The following is a 20,891-nucleotide window of genomic DNA, read 5'->3' as shown; positions in this document are numbered from 1 at the left end:
ATTGACACCAGCATCCCCATTCTACCCCCAAAAGGCCTTCACACTCTACCATCCAAAAGTATCTGGGTGCAAAGTGTATGTCATCCTATCATGAAACATTAAAAGGTAAAATGCCACTTAACATTTAAGCAAAATACCTTCTCTGTTGGTTGTTTCTTTCTCTCTTTCTTTCCCCCTACTGTTTTTGAATAGAAATACATTGAAGACCAAAGTGAAGACTTGATAAATAGAAGCCAGACACTGTTGAATCCTGAAAGCTAACATTTATTAAATATTCAAAACGTTTGTCAAATGCACTTTTATCAGATGTTTTAGAAGCCACAAACTATGTTGAAAATGCAAGATGACTCCATATTGAATACTGTCAACGGAAGAAATATCCCCAGGGCATAAATATGACATTTATAGGCTAACAGGGCAATAAATGCCTTGGAGTGTAATGACCATACCGAAAAGAACGAAGTCCTTCCTTTTTGTCACTTCCTCCCAAGCCACAGTTATTTCCTGCCCTAGATGTGGACAGATAATCCTATAGGTACAGTCACGCATCTCCAAGTACTTCTGGATTCACACCACATTTATAGTCAAGAGTCTTTCAGGGAAATCGAAGTCCCTGCATAGTAAGCCCCCTATCGAACCATCTTGAGAAGACTGAGATGGTGCACCTGATGCAACAACCGTCAAGCAATCTTTGAGCTACCTTGAGTCATAATTCTCTACATCCAACTTCATAAGAAAGCAGGTCCTGGCTCAGGTGAAGACACAGTAGATAACTGTATGGGGTGCAGAAGGTTGCCTTGTCTTCCTTGCATTTGCCACTGGCTGATCAAACATTGGGCTCCACACATCTCTCTTGGGAAGAACCTTGGCCAAACAGAGATTTTGACAGCAGGGCAGCATAGGACAGGGTGATTTATCACATGGTGGGTTCAGATTCCTACAAGGGGAACAGCAATGAAAATAGTTCAGACTGACAATTAGAAGATACTTTTAAATATTTCCCCAATGATCCCCCAATGTTCCCATTTTTAGAATCTGCTTCCTTGTTCCAAGTACACAGCAGGCTATGTGATGGTGCTAGACATGTTGATGGCTACAAAAAACCCAAAGCAGAACAGATCAAAAGAATGTATATTCTGAGAGGAAATACAGGGTTCATTTCTCCAATTACTCAGTTACGTTCTTCTATGATAAACAATTTAGTGCTGGAAAATGAGTAACTACTAGTGTAGCTTACAAATGGAGAGATGTCAGAAATCAGTTTCGATTTACTATCTGGAAGTGACCTATGAAGAATGTGTATAAGCCACAGATTATAGTGCTGTTTGAGACAGAATGGCATGCAGTAAATCTAAGCCATGTATTATAAGGATAAAAGCATTTAACTACCTATTCATCTACTGTACAGCTGTGGAAGTGAGACGATGTGAATGCTGCCGTCGGGGATGATGATCCAAAGGCACATTTACAGTGCATTCCTACACAGCTCTGATCAGAGGTCCCCCTGAGTTCAATGGGACTTACTATCAGGTCTGTGTGAATAGGATGGTGGCTTTAAATGGTCAAATCCCAGAATTATCAGAGCTGCTCTAGATTGTGTTTTTTTTAAAAAAAACCTGAGACCTGCCCATTAAACCAAATATAATGCATAAAATGGAGATGGGCAAGGGGAACAAGTTCCAGTGTGAGGCTGTACCAGAAAGAAGACCATGGCAATGGGAAGACCAGACTGGCCACAGACATAGGCCAGGGAACAAGCAGCTGTAGGAAGCTTGCTTCCCTCTTCCTGGCTGAAGAACTCTGCTCCAACTGCCAGTTGTCTTTGTCTTGCAACAGATGTGTGGAGAAGAACAATTGTCTTGGAGACCACTTGATCAAAAGGCAAATGTGCCTTTAAGAGTAGCAGCTGGATGTATTTTGAAACCACAGGAGAAAAACGACAAAAGGGAAATGATACTGTATATGATGAAGAAGAAAGCCTCACAGATGCAATGAGCTGTATGTGGTCTGCAGCAAATATTTCAGTAGAGGAAATGAAACATTAAGAAAAAGGAAACCAAGAAGAAGAGGTAGATGCCTGAAAAGCCCCCCACCCCCAACTTTCATTGCTACATGTGGGGAGGGGAAAACTAGAAGCAAAAATATTCATTTCAATGGCTCAGTATGTCTTGTCTGTTAATTGGAAGGTTGGTGGTTCAGTCCCACCCATGGACAGTTGTGGGCAGGATTCCTGAATTGCAGGGGGCTGGACTAGATGGTCCTCAGGGACCCTTCCAACTCTACAGTTTTTATGATTCTAGGAGCAATATGCATGCCCCTTTAAAAGAGCCAAACTACAGTGTGACATGTAGCATGATCCTTCCCATTCCTTCCCTAACGTATGCAATTTAAACACCCCCCCATTGGATTGACCTCTGTTTCTGTGGGAATGACTTGGTTTATTTCCAGTTCAGGCCAAATTTGGCCAGGGATGCATACTTTTAAAGTCCCCAACCCCCTGCCCCTTTCCCTTTAAACTACATTTAAAAGGGCCAGGGATGCATACTTTTAAAGTCCCCAACCCCTGCCCCTTTCCCTTTAAACTACATTTAAAAGGGCCCAACCTCCCTCCTTCTCACCATGTCTGGAATCCGTAAATGCCAGTTAAAGGGAACTGGGGATGGGGCAGTTGAGAAGTGAGTTGCTGCTTGGGCAGGAGAGAGTATGTAAGCAAGTAATTCTTTTCTGCCTCATATTTTAAACCGAGCCAGGAAGAATTCAGGGATGTGATGTCTGCCTCTTCTCAGAGCTGAGCATTATGAGCCTCCAAAGTTCACTTACAGGGGAGTTTTGCTGGCATCCCTACAGGCCTGGTGCTTGCCATCCTTGCTAACACAAGGGAAATGTCATGCATACACAACTATAGCTTGAATTTTAGCTGAGGTTCTCTGGCTGATGGGTTTGTAACAGACAGAGACATCTTTGCAGGGCAAGTTCAAACTAGTTTGCAGCCTCTCTCTGAGAGTGATTTACCACAAAGCTTCTGACTCAAAGACGCTCACGTGGAGTTGTCATCTGGATAAAACAGCACATTCACATGGAAGCTGTGCATATATCAGGATTCCCACAAGTGTGGTACCCCTTGCTCAGCCACCACAGTTGCACAAATGGCAGCAGGGTGAGCACAGCCCTCATGTAGTTGCTCTGGAGCATCTTGATCAGTCCCTTTGCATGGGTTGTCCCACAGAGGCATTTAACATTCTTGTGGCACTGGGTTATCAAAGTGCTCTTGTGGAGGCCACCAGCTCATATGAATTTCCTGTAGGCCAAAATGCAACAGTGGCCTGCTCAAACTGTTTGAAGGGTTTACTTTCAATTTTCAACTCCATTTGCCTGCTTTTCTATAAAGGGTTTAGGCTGCATAGTAACATGAACATATGTGTTAGACATATGTTGTACTATTAAGCTAATTTCTTCTGTTTCCCCGTCAATGGGATAGATCCACTGATGTGAAGCAAAATGTATCTGTACTCTTTCTTCCCAGGGGTCAACAACCTGGAAAGACCTTGAGAGCAATCTAGAGTCAGATGTCAGCCGAACTACTTGAGAAGTTCTCATCTGATCATTTTGCCAACATGAAAGGTTTTAATAAGAAAAGAAAGTTAATGCTCCGAGTGAGAGATCTGAGCAGGCCTCAGGGATGAGGTTTGTCAGTGACATGCTCAATTACATGCCTATCAGTCAGCCTGGTCAAGCACAAAAGCTCTTCCCTTTCCTCTTTCAGCCAGGTCTGGCCCTCATCTTTATTCAAAAGGCACCACTCAAGTGCCCCTGCCATCCTGCTGCTTTTAGGCTTCTGTGATGGATGCACTCAAGGTTCACTGACTGTCACATCACTACCACGGGGCTAAGAGACACTTGTGGCGAAATCTCATTTCAAACCTGAAGAGGTGAGTTGATTGCACTTCCTAGCTTGTAAATCCGCCAGGAGCAGCTGCTTGTGGGCAGTGCTGCTTCAAGTCTCCATCCGGCTGTTTGCCTGTGATCTTGGGCAAGGTTATAAGTGCGCTGTGTGGAGCCAGCACAACAATTGTATCTGCCTTTTGGCAGTCAGGTGACCTCTAGGTTTTTCCCCCTTCTTGTGACACAGTCAATAAAGCTGAGACATGTTATCAGCAAGAGAGGGTCGTGGGACGGTATGCAGAGGTGATTCTGTCCTTACTTTGCTAAGCCCTGCCCAGGTTTTCCAGACTCATGGCAAATAATCTCAAAATCTGACTTTCCATGTATGACTCAGGGCTTATCCATGCTTACCCTTCCACCTCCACACTTTCCAGCCACTTTAAAGCTCTGAGACCAAGCTCCCTGCCTTTTTCATTCAAGAGCTTTCCCTGTGAAAACCCACTCTTTAAAGCTGGATCGGAGCAAGCGGCAATCCATGAAAAACCCAAATTACTGTTTGATGCCCTTCAGCTTGAAAGAGTGGGCTTTCATGGGGAAAACTCTGGGGCAAAGGGAAAAAAAAAAGAGTGTTCCAACGTGGAGCTTTAAAGTGAGGACCTGTGTCTGGAAAATGTGGGGCAAAAGGGACATGTGGATTAGACTCACTTTCCATCATCACTGTGGATCAAAAACATGTAAGGGGGGGGGGTTAAATGACAATGCAATGCCTGCCCCACTAGGAATGCTTGTTGAAAATGGAAGTCATTTGCATAGCTGAAATGGGTTTGTGGAAAAAGTATGTAAATGATGGAATCTTCAAAAAGGCAGCTACTGACATGCAGCCACCTCTGGGACACCCATAAGAACTGGCAGAAATAATAATAAAAAAGCACAGTAACACTTGGAAAGGCAACTGTGAAGTCAACAAAAAGCAGTTGCTAAGGTGGAAATTTCACAGTATGGTTTCTTCCTTGCTAACAGTAGGCATAGAAGGCATTAGAGCAGGCATAGGCAAACTCCGGCCCTCCAGATGTTTGGGACTACAATTCCCATAATCCCTGAGCACTGGTCCTGTTAGCTAGGGATGATGGGAATTGTAGTCCCAAACATCTGGAGGGCCGGAGTTTGCCTATGCCTGCATTAGAGCTTGCTCCTGCAGGACTTTCCCCTCTCCCCACAGGGTCATCTACCGTTAGCTGCCCTGTGTGGGGTGGAATCCCCTGGTGACTTTTGATATTTGGATATGGTTTGTTTATTGATTTTAAATTGGACTTGCAAACTGCCTTGAAATGATTTCAAAGGCAAGACAAAAGCATACGTGTGACTGTTTCAGCATATTTATACATGTGTTTACATATACCTGCCTTGCAATGAGCAGGATATCTTGCAAACTAAAAGCCCCACAAGGACTATCACATGTAGGGGAAGCACATCCAAATGAGAGAGTGGGTCTTTCTCACTAAGTTACATGCTGTGCTGTTCTATCGCATCCTGTACATGCTGAAGCAGAGTGATAAAATTTCTCCTTGGCAATGTGACCTGTGATAGGCTTTCTATTATCTCACTCTTTGCTTTGCAGAGAAAGTACAGAGAATGTGACGACGGCGGTGACACTGCCTGTTCAAGCATCTTAACAATTTTGTGTCAGTTCTGCCCTTGCTCTCAAATCCTTACATGTTTTAGCCTGCATCCTAGGGGTGCTTCCTTATGATGTACTGTCATTTGTGACAGGAAAATATACATTTTTTTAAAAGTAACTTGCTTCAAAATCCGTTAGTGGGTGAGACTTGCCAGTCAATGGGCTTATCCACACTTCTGCTTGCCCTGTGCTAAGAAATCCCGGGATAAGCGGTTTCCCTACCACCCTGCTTCTTTCCCAAGGAATACCTCTTTAGCTCTAAATTGGAACAAACGGCAACCTGCAGAAAACCTGAATTTCCCTTTGCTCTGATTGAGTGCAAAAGAGCAGTTCCCTCTGGGGAAGCAGCGGGACAAGAGGAACTGTAGGTAAGCCCAACAAAAGCAGATTCCTCATTTTGTTTAGTCGGTACTACAGGGCAGAACTATATGTTATTTATTTCTGCAATTGTTTGTTCCGATGACAAATATGTTATGAATGCAACAGCAAGGGGTGCTTGCATGGGCAGGCTGCTCTCTCCATCTCCTGCTCAAGATGTGTTTGTTTCTGGTTGGGAAAAACTCATTTTACAGTGTTGGAAAGAACTGGGGACTGATGCAGAAAGGGTTAAGCACTCATGACCATCCAGCCATCCTTTCAAATTCCTTCTGCATCCCTCATTCTCCCACCATTATGATGGAAACATGGGCCTAGTGCTCCCCTTAGGGCAGTGGTTCTCAACCTGTGGGTCCCCGATGTTGTTGGACTACAACTCCAATCATCCCTAGCTCTGGCCTTGCTAGCTAGGGGTGATGGGAGTTGTAGTCCAACAACATCTGGGGACCCACAGGTTGAGAACTGCTGCCTTAGGGGCATAGCAACTTTCTTTCTCCTCATGAAGACATATGTGATGCTGTTTTCATTTTATTAGTATCAGAAACTTGGAGAAAATGGTCATATCTCCCTTGTCCTGTGAGAAATGAGTAAGCAGCTGACTGAATATTACTGGAACCTAGGGGAAGTTCCTGAAGGTTATTTGGGGGAAAATCCAAAGGGAGCCCAGAATGTGACGCAAGAGAAATACTGGGGGCCTATTCCAGTAACTCAGCCAGACAGTTATTTGTAGAGATGGACAGTGGGCCATTCTTAAGAAATCAACCTTAGTCATTCCTACTCAAGCACTAATGAAAATACTAGGCCTGTTTGCCTTTAACTCTTCTCTCAGGCCTCGTCTCAAGATCCCTCTTCCTACCCACAGACCCTTCCACAACTCAGATCTGCAACCATGTTGATTTAGTTCTATCTTTGTAAACTACTTTGAGATTTAGCTATCATGATAAGTGGTAGAAGGCATATACTTTAATGCCAACTATGTTGTGGGGATGCTGCAGAAAGCCTGCACCGATCTCATGACAAATACTCACTGGAAGCAGCTACAGGGACAGGAAAAGTGGGACGGTATTGTATCGGCCTGAACTGGAAAGAAATGGGGTGGCTCCATTCCTGCCTGCGAGCCAATCTGGGATATTTTCTCAACAGAGGTTCTGCACCTTTTAGCAGCTGTGCAATGGACAGAGATCGCATAAGCTGTGCCGTTTTTCCCTAGCATGGAGATGCCTGGCAGCTGTTTATAAACGGAAGGAATGTCTCTCTGGGGAAAAGACGCAACACTACCTAATCCAGGGATTCCTGTTGGCCGTAGAAGGAAGGAGATTCAATTGGGCTATGCAGAACAGCTTTATCCCTTTCTAGATGTGACACCCCTTGTACTCACCCAAGTGCCCCCGATTTTAAGCTTCCCCCAGCGGAAAATCTAACTTTGTCCTTCTGTCCTCAATGGTTTTTTGGAAGAGGACAGTGAGAGCTATGTCACAGTGACCACTGTTAAAGGCCTGGCCTGGCCTGTGTGCACTTTAGGGAAAAGGCCCAGAGCTGAAAAGGTTAAAGAGAGAGAGAGAAAGAGAAAGAAAGATTTGTCAGTGACACAAGACAACAATATGCTGAGAATTATATATATATATATATGCGCGATTCAGACTATTATTATCCTGTTACTTGGCTGCACGATAACACATTGTGTTCCATGTGCTCTGGTTTATGTTATGCTCCAGTTCCGAGATGAACAGGCAAGGAAAACCAGAATTACAATTCAAAGCAGTCTCATTTGTGACCGGTAATGCAGTTACTTCTGCAGGGAAAATGAGCATATTTCTCCTCATATTTGACAGGTCCAAGCAGCAACCTGCAGATCACCTCCAAGATCAATATAAACATGAAAGGGACAAGACCCAGCTGAGGTCTTGCTGAATTATAGAAATGGGTTGGGTCTTGGGATCGAAAGCACAGCTTGGTTGGACGTGGCTGGTAGGACTTAACCCCCACATCCCCACTTCCCCCCCTCAAGCTGCTATGCTTCAACTACTTTTTCTCCCACCAATCGTCATGTCTAGTTTTGGAGCTTGGCTGGGGGTGGGAGGAAACAACTGTGAGCAGTTGTTATTGGGGAACATGTATAACCAGAGGGATGGTTCAGCTCCCTACCACCCCCCCCCACACTGATGCTAGCTTATTGTTTTAAATTTAGATTCCCATCAGTCTGCTTCTGTCACATGTAGTTCCTTGTCAATTGGTAAGGGAATGTGCAGTTGGTCTGTCTAAAGTAGTAGTACTCAAACTTTCCCACCCAGTGTCCACTTGAAAACTACTGAAGGTTGGTGGACAACTTAATGATTTTTCTGTCTGCTGTAGCAATCATAATGTGCTGTGTTGGGTACTGTATTATTTTTAGTTGTGATCTTACAGGCTTGCCATGGAACACCTGGATGCAACTTGTCAACAGACCACAGTTTGGAAACCTCTGGTCCAAAGTAAAAACAATACTGAAAAAGGGTGTGGAACTTTCTGGTGGAAAAAAGGTTCAAAATCTGATCTGAAATTCACCTCAGACAGGAGTCTAGTTTTGCTTCTTCGTATAATACAGATTAGTATATTTGACTTCAAAATATACCATCTCAAGAAGAATAAATATAAGCACAGATCAGAATGCCTTTTGGAACAAAGCAAGAATGTGCATTTCTTGTTTTACTCTAGGATCTCAGTGTTTATATTCTCAAGATTACTCACCCTATAACTTTAATCATTAGGGTGGTCATATGTTGTATATTACAGAGGACAGTCCTCTGCTTGAATGCATCCTCTATCTGAAAGGCTGGGCCGTCGAAGAACCCTAAGAAAGAAGAGCAGGAGGGGCCTTGAAGTTGCCCCTCATCAGTTAGTCACTTGGTCACAATCTTCCCTACCGTTGTATTTCTCTTTAAATTATAATACTCATTCTTCAATTCATAGCTATACATATAAATTAGCATATGCATTTTAATGCAAATATATGCCCTCATTTGTCCTCTTTTTTGCAATATGTAAGTGGCCACCCTGTTCATAATACCCTATGCATATCCTCCAACACAACATGGCCCAAATCCAGGGTACCGTCTTCCTGGTCCAAAATCCCACATGAGTCACATGATGCATGTGAGATCATGGACCTGAAAAAAGAGCTATTTGGGTGTACAGTGCCCAAAAAACGTGTTTGGGGGCCCTGTGTGAGATCGCTTTTTGGGGGGCCCAAAATTGAACAAAAGCAAGATGCCCAATATGGCTGTATTTTTGCAGGGGGAATTGGGATGTCCTGGTTTTTCTGGGACAGTTGACAGGCATGCCTATGCTGAGGTGAGTACCTCCAATTAATTATGTTGCTCAGCATATTTCCCCCCCTTCAAACAGGTTCATTCAATGAGACAAAGAATGAGTGCTGGTGCCATATACACAGGGTAGCCTTGCCAGGGTCACCCCAGGAAGAGTGTGTGTGACACCTCCAGCCTTGGCTCATGCGGACTTGCTATCTGTGTGAACTGAATGCTACATGAGTAGCATTAATGTGGCTGCTGAGATTTCTGTGATGCTCCTTTGAGATGCTGCCATCACGGAAATGGTAGTGGTTGTGTATTTATTTGGAAGACCGATACCTCACCTTTTGGGGACAAGAGTCCCCAGGTCAGCTTGCAGCATAATGAAAAACAAATGCATAGGAAATCACAATAATATCACAGTAAAACATACAAAAGAACTGAGAATTTAAAAAAACAGAGCAATGCTAAAAACTAGTTGTAGCAGCAGGGTGCAATGCAAAAGCCTGGTGAAAAAGAGGTATGTCGTGAACATTTGCCCAAAGGCTAAAAGAAAGAGAACCAAATTGGTGTCCCAGGTAAAAGCACTCTACAGTCTTGGTGGAATGAGAAGGCCCTTGCTGAGAAGACCCTGTACTGTGTCTCAGTTGACAGAGCCTTTGAACACAAAGATGACAAGGCTGACAGACTTAGAATTATAGAGTTGGAAGGGACCCAAGGGTTATCTAGTCCAACCAGGAATCACAACTAAGGAATCCCTGACTGATGACCATCCAACCTTTGCTTAGGAACCTCCAATGAAGAAGAGTCCACCAAAAAGGCCATTCATATAACCAACCATTTAGAGCTCTACAGTCACCAGCAATTGAAATTGCATTTGGAAACAAACTAGAAGCCAGTGTAGCTCACATAACTCCAGAGTAACATGCTCTATGAAGCAGATCCCAGCCAACCTAAAACCTACATGGAAGCATTGGCTTTTACACTTACATGTGACTGGGGCCAGGCTGCAAGTCGTGTGGCAGCATTTCAGGTATCAAAGACAAGGTGACTCCATTGTAGAGAATGGAGAGCTCTGAACTGGATTGCCTAAGTATGTTGCAGGGAACATTCAGACAAAGTAAATGCTATTTTATTTTCAACAATAAAGCCTGTCCATGGTCTAATTTCTGCCTGGACTGTTGGACACCCTATAAAAAACCTATTTGAGATTGAAATACTTCTACAGATCAGGCCTTGGTGACAAATTACCTATGCTGTTTGCCTTTTGTTTCAATAGGAATTGGTGTCATTTTAGCTTCCAGCCATAAGCTGCTTCTCCCAGTCACCTCTGCTGCTTATTAAACTATTCCAGTGAATCCAGCATTTCCTCAATGAACTCTCTCCATGTCCACTTTCAGGTCCCATTTCCTCGACTCCTTTATTCTCTGGTGGTATCTTATTGCAGAGGAAAAACTGAGAAAGTGCTGCTTGCGAGAGTTTCAGAATGAAGCTGTTGCTTTGATTTAGAAGATGGCAGTAACTAATGGGCCTGATTTGCAGAAATGCATTGTCTGCACTAATAGGGAGAGTTTTCTCAGAAAAGGAGTTTTCTAATTTACACAAAGTACTCATGTTATCAAAATTACTCTGCTGAACCAAGCTGATTCAGTGAGTGGAGCTCATTTACTTTTACATTACTTACTCTTCAAATTGAGCCACTTATTTAGGCTGCAATCATACTTGGGAGTAAGTCCTATTGAACTCAGTGGGATTTACTTCCAAGTAGACATTCATAGGCTGCTAAACGTATGCTGTTAAATGCTTAAATGACAGCCACAGGGAACTCCAACATGTATTCAGGTCACTTCCAGACTCAGTATTTTACGGTACAGATTCAAGTGCATGCAGTAATGTAGGTTTGTGCAACTGAAGTGGATTGGTGCAGGGGTTGCCAGTAATGCAGGGATCACCAAACTTTTTGGACTAGTGGGCATATTTCAAATTTTGAGGGAGTGTTAGGGATGTCAGTCACAAAATGGCTGTCATGGAGGATGCGTAGCATAACACAAAGCTAGAGAGACAACCACCAGGGGCAGACTTTGGTAATATGGCGCCCTGAGTGAGGGTAAAATTTGGTGCCCCCCCCAATATTTATTATTTTCACAATAATTGAATAGGTACCCATATAAATTGGGATGTGGGTGGCGCTGTGGGTTAAACCACAGAGCCTAGGACTTGCCTATCAGAAGATCGGCGGTTTGAATCCCCGCGACTGGGTGAGCTCCCGTTTCTTGGTCCCAGCTCCTGCCAGCCTAGCAGTTTGAAAGCATGTCAAAGTGCAAGTAGATAAATAGGTACTGCTCCGGCGGGAAGGTAAACGGAGTTTCCATGCGCTGCTCTGGTTCGCCAGAAGCGGCTTAGTCATGCTGGCCACATGACCCGGAAGCTGTACACCAGCTCCCTTGGCCAATAAAGCGAGATGAGTGCCGCAACCCCAGAGTCGGTCACGACTGGACCTAATGGTCAGGGGTCCCTTTCCTTTTTTACCCATATAAATATAGGGTTGTTTTTTATGTTGTTGTTGTTCTTTCATGTCCTCTCGGCTTGGTGCCCTGTGCACCCAAAATCCAACACTGAAAACTACCCTCAACAACCTTTTGCTTACTCTGGAAAGTCAGCTATGTCCTGCTAGTCCCGATTATGCAGATCACACATATACATAAGAATCATTCTCTCTCCATTAAAGTGCTGAGTGGTTGAACCATCAGGTGAACCACAGTCCATAGTAACCTGAACAAAACTTTTGGAACAGAAATACATCATGGAACAGAAGCCCATATATTTAAAGTTTGCCCTTGCCATCATTTAAAAAACTGTTAAGGAATCGAAACAGAGTGATTCATCATGGTTTCTAAAGAGCAGCAGATAAAATCTCTTGGTGCTATTGCATCTGAAAATGACACAATTGTGCCATAAATCTGTGCTTTGGAGACATTTTCATTGTAACATACGACGAGGCAGCAGCACCAGTCCTAGCTGTTGGCACCCAGGTGTACCATTGCTGTTGATAAATCCTTTTGCCTCACTACCTTATCCCAGGGTCAGCTGTGATAAAACAAAAGAATCAACCCTTTGTTGGAACTTCCTGGAGCCATGGCAGTGAAAGTAAGTGCTATCTGCCAGATGGAAAGTTTCCTTGCTGCTTATCAAGTTGCAGCCATGGGATCAGATCAAAGCTTTGGAAGGAGGTGAAAGTCAGAATTGCTTATAGGAAGCAATGAAATTATACTACATACCCGCACTCCTATTTTCTTTGGCCTTTAGGAGTGTAAATCCTTATAAGCAGGGTAATCAGGCCTACCTAAATTCTTCTGGCACTGATTACCCTGCTTCTTCTTTCTGCATCTTACATTTGGAACCTTCGCAAATTTGTTCCTGCTTATCTCAAACATCCACTTAGCTACTGTATGTGCATATCACACTTTCTAGTCTCTTCAGAAGAACAAATCCCCTCCACCTAGTGAAATAGGGATGTTCTTTACTCATTCCACTGCACAACTGAATCAATGTAGAACTGAAAGTACCAAATGTTCATGACAGGAGGCTCTAATTTTGAGATACATTGGTACCTTTCCAGGGGAGTGGACTGACCCAATTTCATCTCTGCCTATTTTTTGTATGAACAACAACAACGAAAATCAAGGCACACAATCCTCTGCATTGCTTCCAAAATGACAAAAATAAATGGCTATCAGAGACTAAACAAAGCTATTGGAGACTATTGCATGTAGAAATAGTGACTGATTGCGAAAGAGAAACCTGGCTTAATGTTGCTTCTCATTCGAGCAGTTGCTTCTCATTCGACAGTTATAATGAAGAATTATATACTTTAGGCCCATCCCTATGTTACCTCAGCAGCGTGGATGCTTCTGAAATGTGATTGCTTCCCAATAATATCACGATCCTAAGACCATGTGGAAGGGATTGCCATGGCAGTATTGTAACGTCCAGGAGAACTTTGCACTCCATGTTGCAGACTTCCCACAGGAATCTGGGAAACAGGGGGGTGGACTGCATGGGCCTTTGGTCTGATCCAGCCAGGCTCTTATTATGTTTTCACCATGTATTCCTGCTATGCTGAAGTAATCTAGGAATGGGCCATTAAATACAAGAAACATAACCTGGGTATCTTTGCACAGAGCCAGGCAACCATCCCCCAATCCCCCTGTAGCCGGTACTGCAGAGATCTGTCTTTCCCATATACTAAGTCTTAATAACTAAGATAATAGTTGTATTATCTTGCATGTTATTGAAAAGGAAGAGCCCAGACTAGAATTTAATTAACAGATATAGTGGGAGCTTGGCTGATTAATGAACTCGGCTGCCACTCAAGCCACATGCAAGCACAACATGTGTGGATCTGAAATGCAGTGACTGCCAAAGTTGCAAAAAGGAGTGTTCTGCAGTGCAGCAGTCTACCTTCCCCTTTGCCAGTCACTTTCAAACGCAAGAGACTGTTGTTCCATTTAGTACGGATACAGCTTATTAGTTCCTCAGCATTTTCTGTCATGCACCTAGCAGGATTTTTAAAAAAAATATTTTATTTCTCTTATGTATATTTATGTTGCTAGGAGTTTCGGGGGGGGGGGGGCAAGTAGACTGTGTGCAGAGACTCTTCTAACCCCCGGAGCGAGCAAGTGTTAAAATATAAGCCAGGCTAACTTCCTGTTGAGGTGATAGCTTGGGTGATGGGCCATTAAGGAAACCAAGGAAGTGGATCTGTGTGAGATAACAAATGCCCTCAAGTGGCTGGTAGTTAGAAAAAGAGAGTCGAGCAATGTTTGAGAGAAATATCCGATGTCTGTTTGAATCCAAGCCTGTGACTATGGGAGAAACCAGATCCTTTTGGAATGTTAATGCTCAAGTTGTGTATATGTGTAAATAAACCATAAATCATAAACACCACAGTCTCTGCTGTCCCATATTCCAAGGGAAAAGGACCCTGGGTAAGTGCCTGGAACCCCTGGAATCTCACACCGCTCGAAGATTGCGTCAATATATTTAGTAGTGTAGGTGTTTGTGTGCGTAGCATATCTTTGATGGTTCCCTCTGTTTGACAGAATATATCCAAAGTTAAATCTCTCCCTGTGCTTCCTGGCAGGGGAAAAAGCACAAGATTTAAAAGTTGTTCAGGACATACCTTGGTGGGACTAATCAGGGCTGGAGTTAGGAAAAACCAGACTTATTTCATCGCTCTCAACAAATCTGCCAGTGGATGCATGCCCCACAGTGCACCAAATGCAACTTTAAATATATTTTGCTTGCATCCTAAATCTAAACAGTGCCTGTTCCAACCCCTTTTCTACCACCAAAACCCTCTCAACAACAATTCCCCCTCAAAGGTAAGAGAAAGCTTACCTGTCTGTGCCATCTTGGACAACAGGGTTCTTCTTTCCATTCATTGTATGCAGCTGTAGAAGTTTACTTTCCTTATTACAAGTCTTATTTCTCATCTCATGTGTTAGAGGAACCTCTCTGGCATCTGGTCCCACTCTCCGACACCTGAGTAACCGCTGATAAGCTGTCCGGAAGTCCCTATTCAGTGCAGCATATAAAACTGGATTCAGTGCTGAGTTGGCGTAACCAAGCCACATGACAATGGTCATCAGGCTTTTGTATGCTTCACCCGTCACACCCCGATATGTGAACACTGTAAAATAAGGAAACCAGCAGATAATGAAGGCTCCCATCACAGCTGCAAGAGTCACAATGGCTTTGTGTTCCTTCACAGTGGGTAATGCATTTCTGATGGTTGTGCAACTGTTGGTGTGGTTGATCCTCTTTGCTTGTTCCCTGGCTATTTTGAATATCCGGTAGTATGTGATGCACATGACTAGCAGAGGGAGGTAGAACGTAAGCAAGCCATCCACCAGAACATACCCAGCATTGACCTCCAGCTTGCACTCCTGCTTCCCGTCAGTTAACTGTGTGTTCTGGACAGTGCTGCCATTGGTGTTCCAGGCCAAGTGGATCGGTAGGAACGAGACCATCAGTGACACCACCCAGATAAGGAACATAGCCACAGCCACCCGCTTAGGAGTGACCATAGTGTTGTAGCGGAGAGGTGCTGTGATAGCATAGTAGCGATCAAGGCTAATCATGAAGAGGTTGAGGATGGATGCTGTGCAAAGCATGACATCCAAGCTGATGTAGATATTGCACAAGGTGACACTGAAGATCCACTCATGGGAGGAGACCTCATAGATGGCCGAAAAGGGTAGCACCATGAGGCCCAGCAGCAAGTCTGTGAAGGCCAAGGAGACAATGAAGCAGTTTGTCAGGTTGCGGAGCCTCCGGTTGAAATAGACAGCTAGACACACCATCACATTTCCAAACACAGTCCCAATAATGAGGACTGCGAGAACAATTGCGGTTGGCACTTGTCCCCAATCACTTGTACCGTCTGTGGAATTCATGGTGGTGTAATTGGGAAGTATCATTTTGCTTCCGTACAGACTCACATGGCAGCTGCTGCTCCACGTACTCTGGAAGAAGTGGTTAGGTCTGATTCCTTGAAGAGCTTGTCCAGATGCCTTCCTTCACCGCCTTTCATAAGAGGCCCCTGCATCATGGCTCTGAAAAGATGCTAGGAATCAGACAACATCTCTGGTTGCATATTTAGAGAAAGACTGAAGTCTAAATAAATCCCCAAATCTGAGCACATTCATTCTCTGCTGGAAGGACCATCAGATGTGCAGCTTGCAGCAGAAAGATCCAACTGAGACTCCTTGTTAGCAATGTTGTAGTGTGACAGATTTCTTGAGGACATGTCTATTAGATAGTTATTAACCATGATAGCTAAGTGGAACATCCATGTTCAGAGGCAGTAGACAGCTGGATAAAAGATTGTGGGGACATGTAACAGAGTAGGGTTGTTGCCTTCATGTCCTGCTTTTGAAGACCTCATGGAACCATCTAGTTGGCTACAACTGGAAGCAGGATGCTGGATCAGATGGAAGTTTAGTTGAATCCAGAAGGGCTCTTCATACACTTTTTATGTTCTACCAAGTCAGTTTTGCCTAGTTTTGGCCTCTCCCTTTTCTTCCCTCTCTTCTTCCTCCTTTCAGATAAATCATTAGGTTGTATTAAGTTGAACGATGCATTAATCACCACATGTGGTTTTATAGGTTCGGCCAGAAAAGGGCTGGAAGAGTCCCAGTAACTTCATTATTCTTAGCCTGTGTCTCAATTTACATCTCTTGAAGGTATCTATCAAAATAGAAGAGGGATGGATATGCACACTTTCCTGGTCAGAATCTGGAAGGACGAAATAAGAGTCAGATGATATACGTAGGATATATGAAGCTGCCTTATATCAGGTCAAGATATTTGTCCATCTAGCCCAGAATGGGTGACTTTCCAGATGTTGGAAAGTCTCATCAGCCCTAGCCAGCATGGCCAATGGTCAGGGAGAATGGGGGTTGTAGTCCAGCAACACCCAAAAGGCCACAGGTTCCCTACTCCTTGTCTGTGATGCATATTATCCAGAATCTCAGACAGAGAAAATGGTTTTCCCATTACCTGCTGAGTCATTTAACTGGAAATCCAGGGAGCAAATATGGGTGGGAATTTCCCATGCTATGAATGTGCTCTTCCACTAACTAGTGGCCCCTCTTCCTTCAACTTATGACTTAGCTTAGGACTTTCCTTTGTAGACATGGGAAATTCTCACTGGAGACTCACTGTTATCCCTGGAAGTGCTCAGACCACATGGTTGCTGATTCATACAAAGAATGCCTCAATATTCAACACACTGTTTCTGGTTTCATCGACTGCTGCTTCACTCTAGTGACATCAGAAAAGAGCCTGATGGGGTTAATCAAGGAGTGACCAATATGTGGTCCTCCAAATATTGCTGGACTCCTACACCCATCAGCCCCAGCCAACATGCCTAATATTCATGTATTATGGGAGTTGTAGTCAAACAATATATGGAGGTTAACTGCTCCTAGGGTAAAGGCTGAGATCAAAGAAATAATGGCTAGAGCTAGGAGCATATTCTAGGTTATGGAACCCTTGCCCACCCACCACTCAACACCTGGAAGGATAACAATAGGAAATTAAAGCAATTGTACCCATACATATAGACAGCAAATGCATTGTAAAGCACAATGGGTAGAATCCAATGTAGCACCATGTGGGGTATGTGGGGAAAGAGGCCTTCTTGCACAACTAGACTTCTCCCCTCCAACCCCCAACACAAGACTTCCCCCCATTCCCTGCCTGCTAAACCTGTTCTGGGGGCTCCCCAGTCCTCTAGAGCAGATTGGAGGATCCGTGGGGGTACATGGGGAGGAGAGAGGGAAGTCCTATTGTGCAAGCAGAGTCAAGGTCACTCCAAAGTTGAGTGACTTTATCCTCAAAGTGTGTAGCCAGTGGGGCACAGTAGGTCTTCCAATGTTCCAAAGGCTCCTCCCCCACAGCGAAAGTCAGTAACTTTCAAACCATCTGAAACAACTACACCAGCTGGATACTAGAGGATGTTATGCAAGCTGGAGAATGAGCCTTCTTACGCACCCTACACTGCTACGTGGTAGCCACAATTACGTGCTCCAACCAATGTTTGGTTGACATCAGATTGAGACTTGTACTGCTTATGCCCTAGTCCTCACCTGGCCTGTTTCATAGCCCAGAATACCAAGGGACCACTTGGGCTCCACAATGCCAGAGAGGATGCTTGGAAGCAATCATGTCAGCCAGTTGTTTCATCTCACCATTCCATAGCAAGACCAAGGCTTTGACAGGAATGTCTCCTTTCTCTGCTGGAAAACCCCCCAGAGTATGCAGCAACACATTAGGTTCCTCAAGGTCTGAGGGTGGGCCATCCAAACTTGACCACCACCCTTTCAGGAGGAAACTGCCACCATCCGTCCAAACTGTACCAGATAACAGTGCATCCCTCATATCACTTGGGGCAAAGACTATATCAAGGGTGTGACCTACGTGATGTGTTTGGAGTCACCCCTTTTGGGGACAATTCTGCCACAGTTGACCTCGCTGTCCATGGTAAAGCTTGTTCTTCTAGCAAGACAATCCTGGTCCACACCAAAACCCCTGCTGTATCTACTCAGGAATCAGACAATGCCCAATACTGCAATCAGCAGAAATACTCTCTTACCTGCCGGCAAATACCTCACAGAACAAACTAACCGATGCAGTCAAAAAACAGGCACACAAAATCTTACTAGCTGGGAAAGCAGCCAAGACAGGAGTCAGGATGGCGTGAATTGCCCCTCCCTCTCCAAGGGGTAAAGTGTGTCAGAGCTTGTTATAGCAAGGTAGGCCACACCCACAACCTAGCTGTAGCCACTAAACTATATCTACAGCATTCTGTTCAAATTAAACTGTGTCACCTATCAACTTGTTTTTCCGGATGGGCAAAGATGCATGTCATCCAACAGCTTAACCCCATAATCCCAAAACAAATACAAACAAGATCTTTATTTGTAAGGTCAGCTCATTTCCTTCACATCTGGCATACACTGATAGAGAACTAAAACATAGTTATGAGAAGCAAGGAGAAGAGGCGTGGTATTAGCTGGAATCCCAGGAAGACGGTAGCTGAGATCATGCCTGATGTTAAGTTTTGTGGAAGCTAGCCAGCACCTTAGTTCACAGGACGCAACAAGCAGCGCAGCGTTGACGTGGCACAAGATGGAATAAATGGAATCTACAGAGCTTTGAAATATCTTTTACTTCACTTGCTTGAAAGCTGGCCTTTTCAAAAGGTTTCTTCCAATTGCATTCAGTTGCAAATGCCCTTGCAACTGAAAGTATTGTGTATTGGTATTGGTACTCAATCCATTAAAATAGTAGTTGCAGGGTTGGCCTAAGACATCTTGCTGCTTGAGTACTGCTGAAGGAAAGGGTGTGTGTGTGTGAGAGAGAGAGACAGGCTGCACCTGGCGGCGGGGTCCCAGCTGGCTGAAGGGAGGAGGAAAGCGGGGAGGAGTTGAGATGGCGAGCTGCGTGCTGGTGGTGCCACGAGGAGGGCTCTCTGGTAGTTCTATCGCTTAGTTAAAGGGCTGGATGTGGGGAAGGGAGTGTTGTGTCAGCTGGTGGGAAAGGAAAGGAGGAGGAAAGGCTCTCCCTAAGGAACTTGTGCATGAGCAGCCCATGACCTTTCGTGCTTCAGGGTCTGTTACTCAGTTCATTATGGCCTTAATGCTGTTCTTTGGATCTGAGGTGACACTGGAGTAGTCCATCAAGTTGGGGGGGGGGGAGAGGAGAGGAGGTCACGGGCCTTCTTTTTTCCTGGGCGTGTGAGACTGGCCCCACTGTGCATCCCCCCCCCCCCAGTTTTCTTCCACAGCTGCTACTCCTCTGAGGCAGAGAGGCAGTTTCCCCCAACTTTGGTGTGGTGGTTCTGCCCCTCCCTAAGCATGTGCCAAGGGTTCAAGAGTTAGGTAGGTTACTGGGAACCAGGCAGAGTGCCTGCTCGGTAGTGGCGCCTGCCCTGTGGAATGCCCTCCCATCAGATGTCAAGGAAATAAACAACTACAGTGGTACCTCGGGTTACATACGCTTCAGGTTACACACTCCACTAACCCAGAAATAGTGCTTCAGGTTAAGAACTTTGCTTCAGGATAAGAACAGAAATCGGGCTCCGGCCGTGCGGCAATAGCAGGAAGCCCCATTAGCTAAAGTGGTACTTCAGGTTAAGAACAGTTTCAGGTTAAGAACGGACCTCCGGAACAAATTAAGTACTTAATCTGAGGTACCACTGTATATGACTTTTAGAAGGCATCTGAAGGCAGCTCTGTTTAGGGAAGTTTTTAATGTTTGAAGTTTTATTCTGTTTGCAATGTTCTGTTGAAAGCTGCCCGGAGTGGCTGGAGAAACCCAGCCAGATGTGTGTGTGTGTGGGGTGTGTGTGTTAGAAATATATTATTATTATTATTATTATTATTATTATTATTATTATTATTACTGTAGCAGCAGCAGCAGCAGCAGCAGCAGCAGCTACAGCTGCCCAGCTTCACCCCAGAGAGAAGGCAAATGGAAAAGCCTTCAGTAATATATAAGTAATAATAATCAAAAACAGTGGGTATGAGTAGGGGGTACCTCTTGCCATAATTATTCTGGTGGATTTGTAGAATTCTGACTTTGCTTGAAGGGAGTCTGTCTTCATGTGCACAGTAAGTGTTCTGGAACTGAGGCTATGAGTGTTTGTACTTCCGTCTACTGTCATGTGCAGGTTCACAATAGAGTTATGACAACCAGAGCTATAAGATAACGCAGGAGCCAAGCGAACTTCCTCAGTATATCTGATGCCAGTGTTGTATGATCTCTCTACCAGCTAGCTGAAAGTTAAGACCAAGGACCAAATGACAAGCACCGAATAAAAGAATACTGTAATTCAAATCCCAATCTTTTAATGTCCATGCTAGAATTGGCTGCTTTGCCAGCATACACATTTTCCAGATGCCTTCAAGCTGCTGCCCACCACCACTGAGTTCAAACAATCCAAACGATTTATCATATTTTTGGTACCCTTATGTACAAACTCATAATTTTTATTTCATCAGTCTATGACAACAGGAACAGGAACCTCATCCTTGCTTCTAATGATAAGTGAACTCTTAAATCAGGGGTCAGCAACCTTTTTCAGCCGTGGGCCGGTCCAC

The 20,891-nt window shown here is 44.4% G+C and overlaps 1 protein-coding gene across 5 annotated transcripts in view; it reads right to left on the bottom strand.

Annotated features, from left to right (window-relative positions):
* Positions 1-243: 243 nt before the first annotated feature.
* HRH2 (histamine receptor H2) overlaps positions 244-20,891 on the bottom strand; it is a 32,060-nt gene continuing 11,412 nt past the window's right edge. The window contains exons 1-3 of one of the 5 annotated variants that reach the window (XM_080988646.1): positions 18,208-18,333; positions 14,623-16,521; positions 244-937 (exon numbers count right to left, since the gene is read on the bottom strand). In XM_080988646.1, the coding sequence (XP_080844772.1) occupies positions 751-937; positions 14,623-15,704 (1,269 nt within the window). In that variant the 5' untranslated portion in view covers positions 15,705-16,521; positions 18,208-18,333 and the 3' untranslated portion in view covers positions 244-750. Of the gene's footprint in view, positions 938-7,318; positions 7,472-8,662; positions 8,790-14,622; positions 16,522-18,207; positions 18,334-20,891 lie in introns of those variants that run through there. The other 4 variants (XM_080988648.1, XM_080988647.1, XM_080988645.1 and 1 more) reach the window with 4 other exon arrangements.

The sequence above is a fragment of the Podarcis pityusensis genome (genome assembly GCF_964106645.2).
Source record: "Podarcis pityusensis genome assembly, chromosome: 2".
NCBI classification, from domain to species: domain Eukaryota; kingdom Metazoa; phylum Chordata; class Lepidosauria; order Squamata; family Lacertidae; genus Podarcis; species Podarcis pityusensis.
The sequence above is the reverse complement of the archived record's forward strand: the minus strand, read 5'-3'. Positions and strand labels throughout refer to the sequence as shown.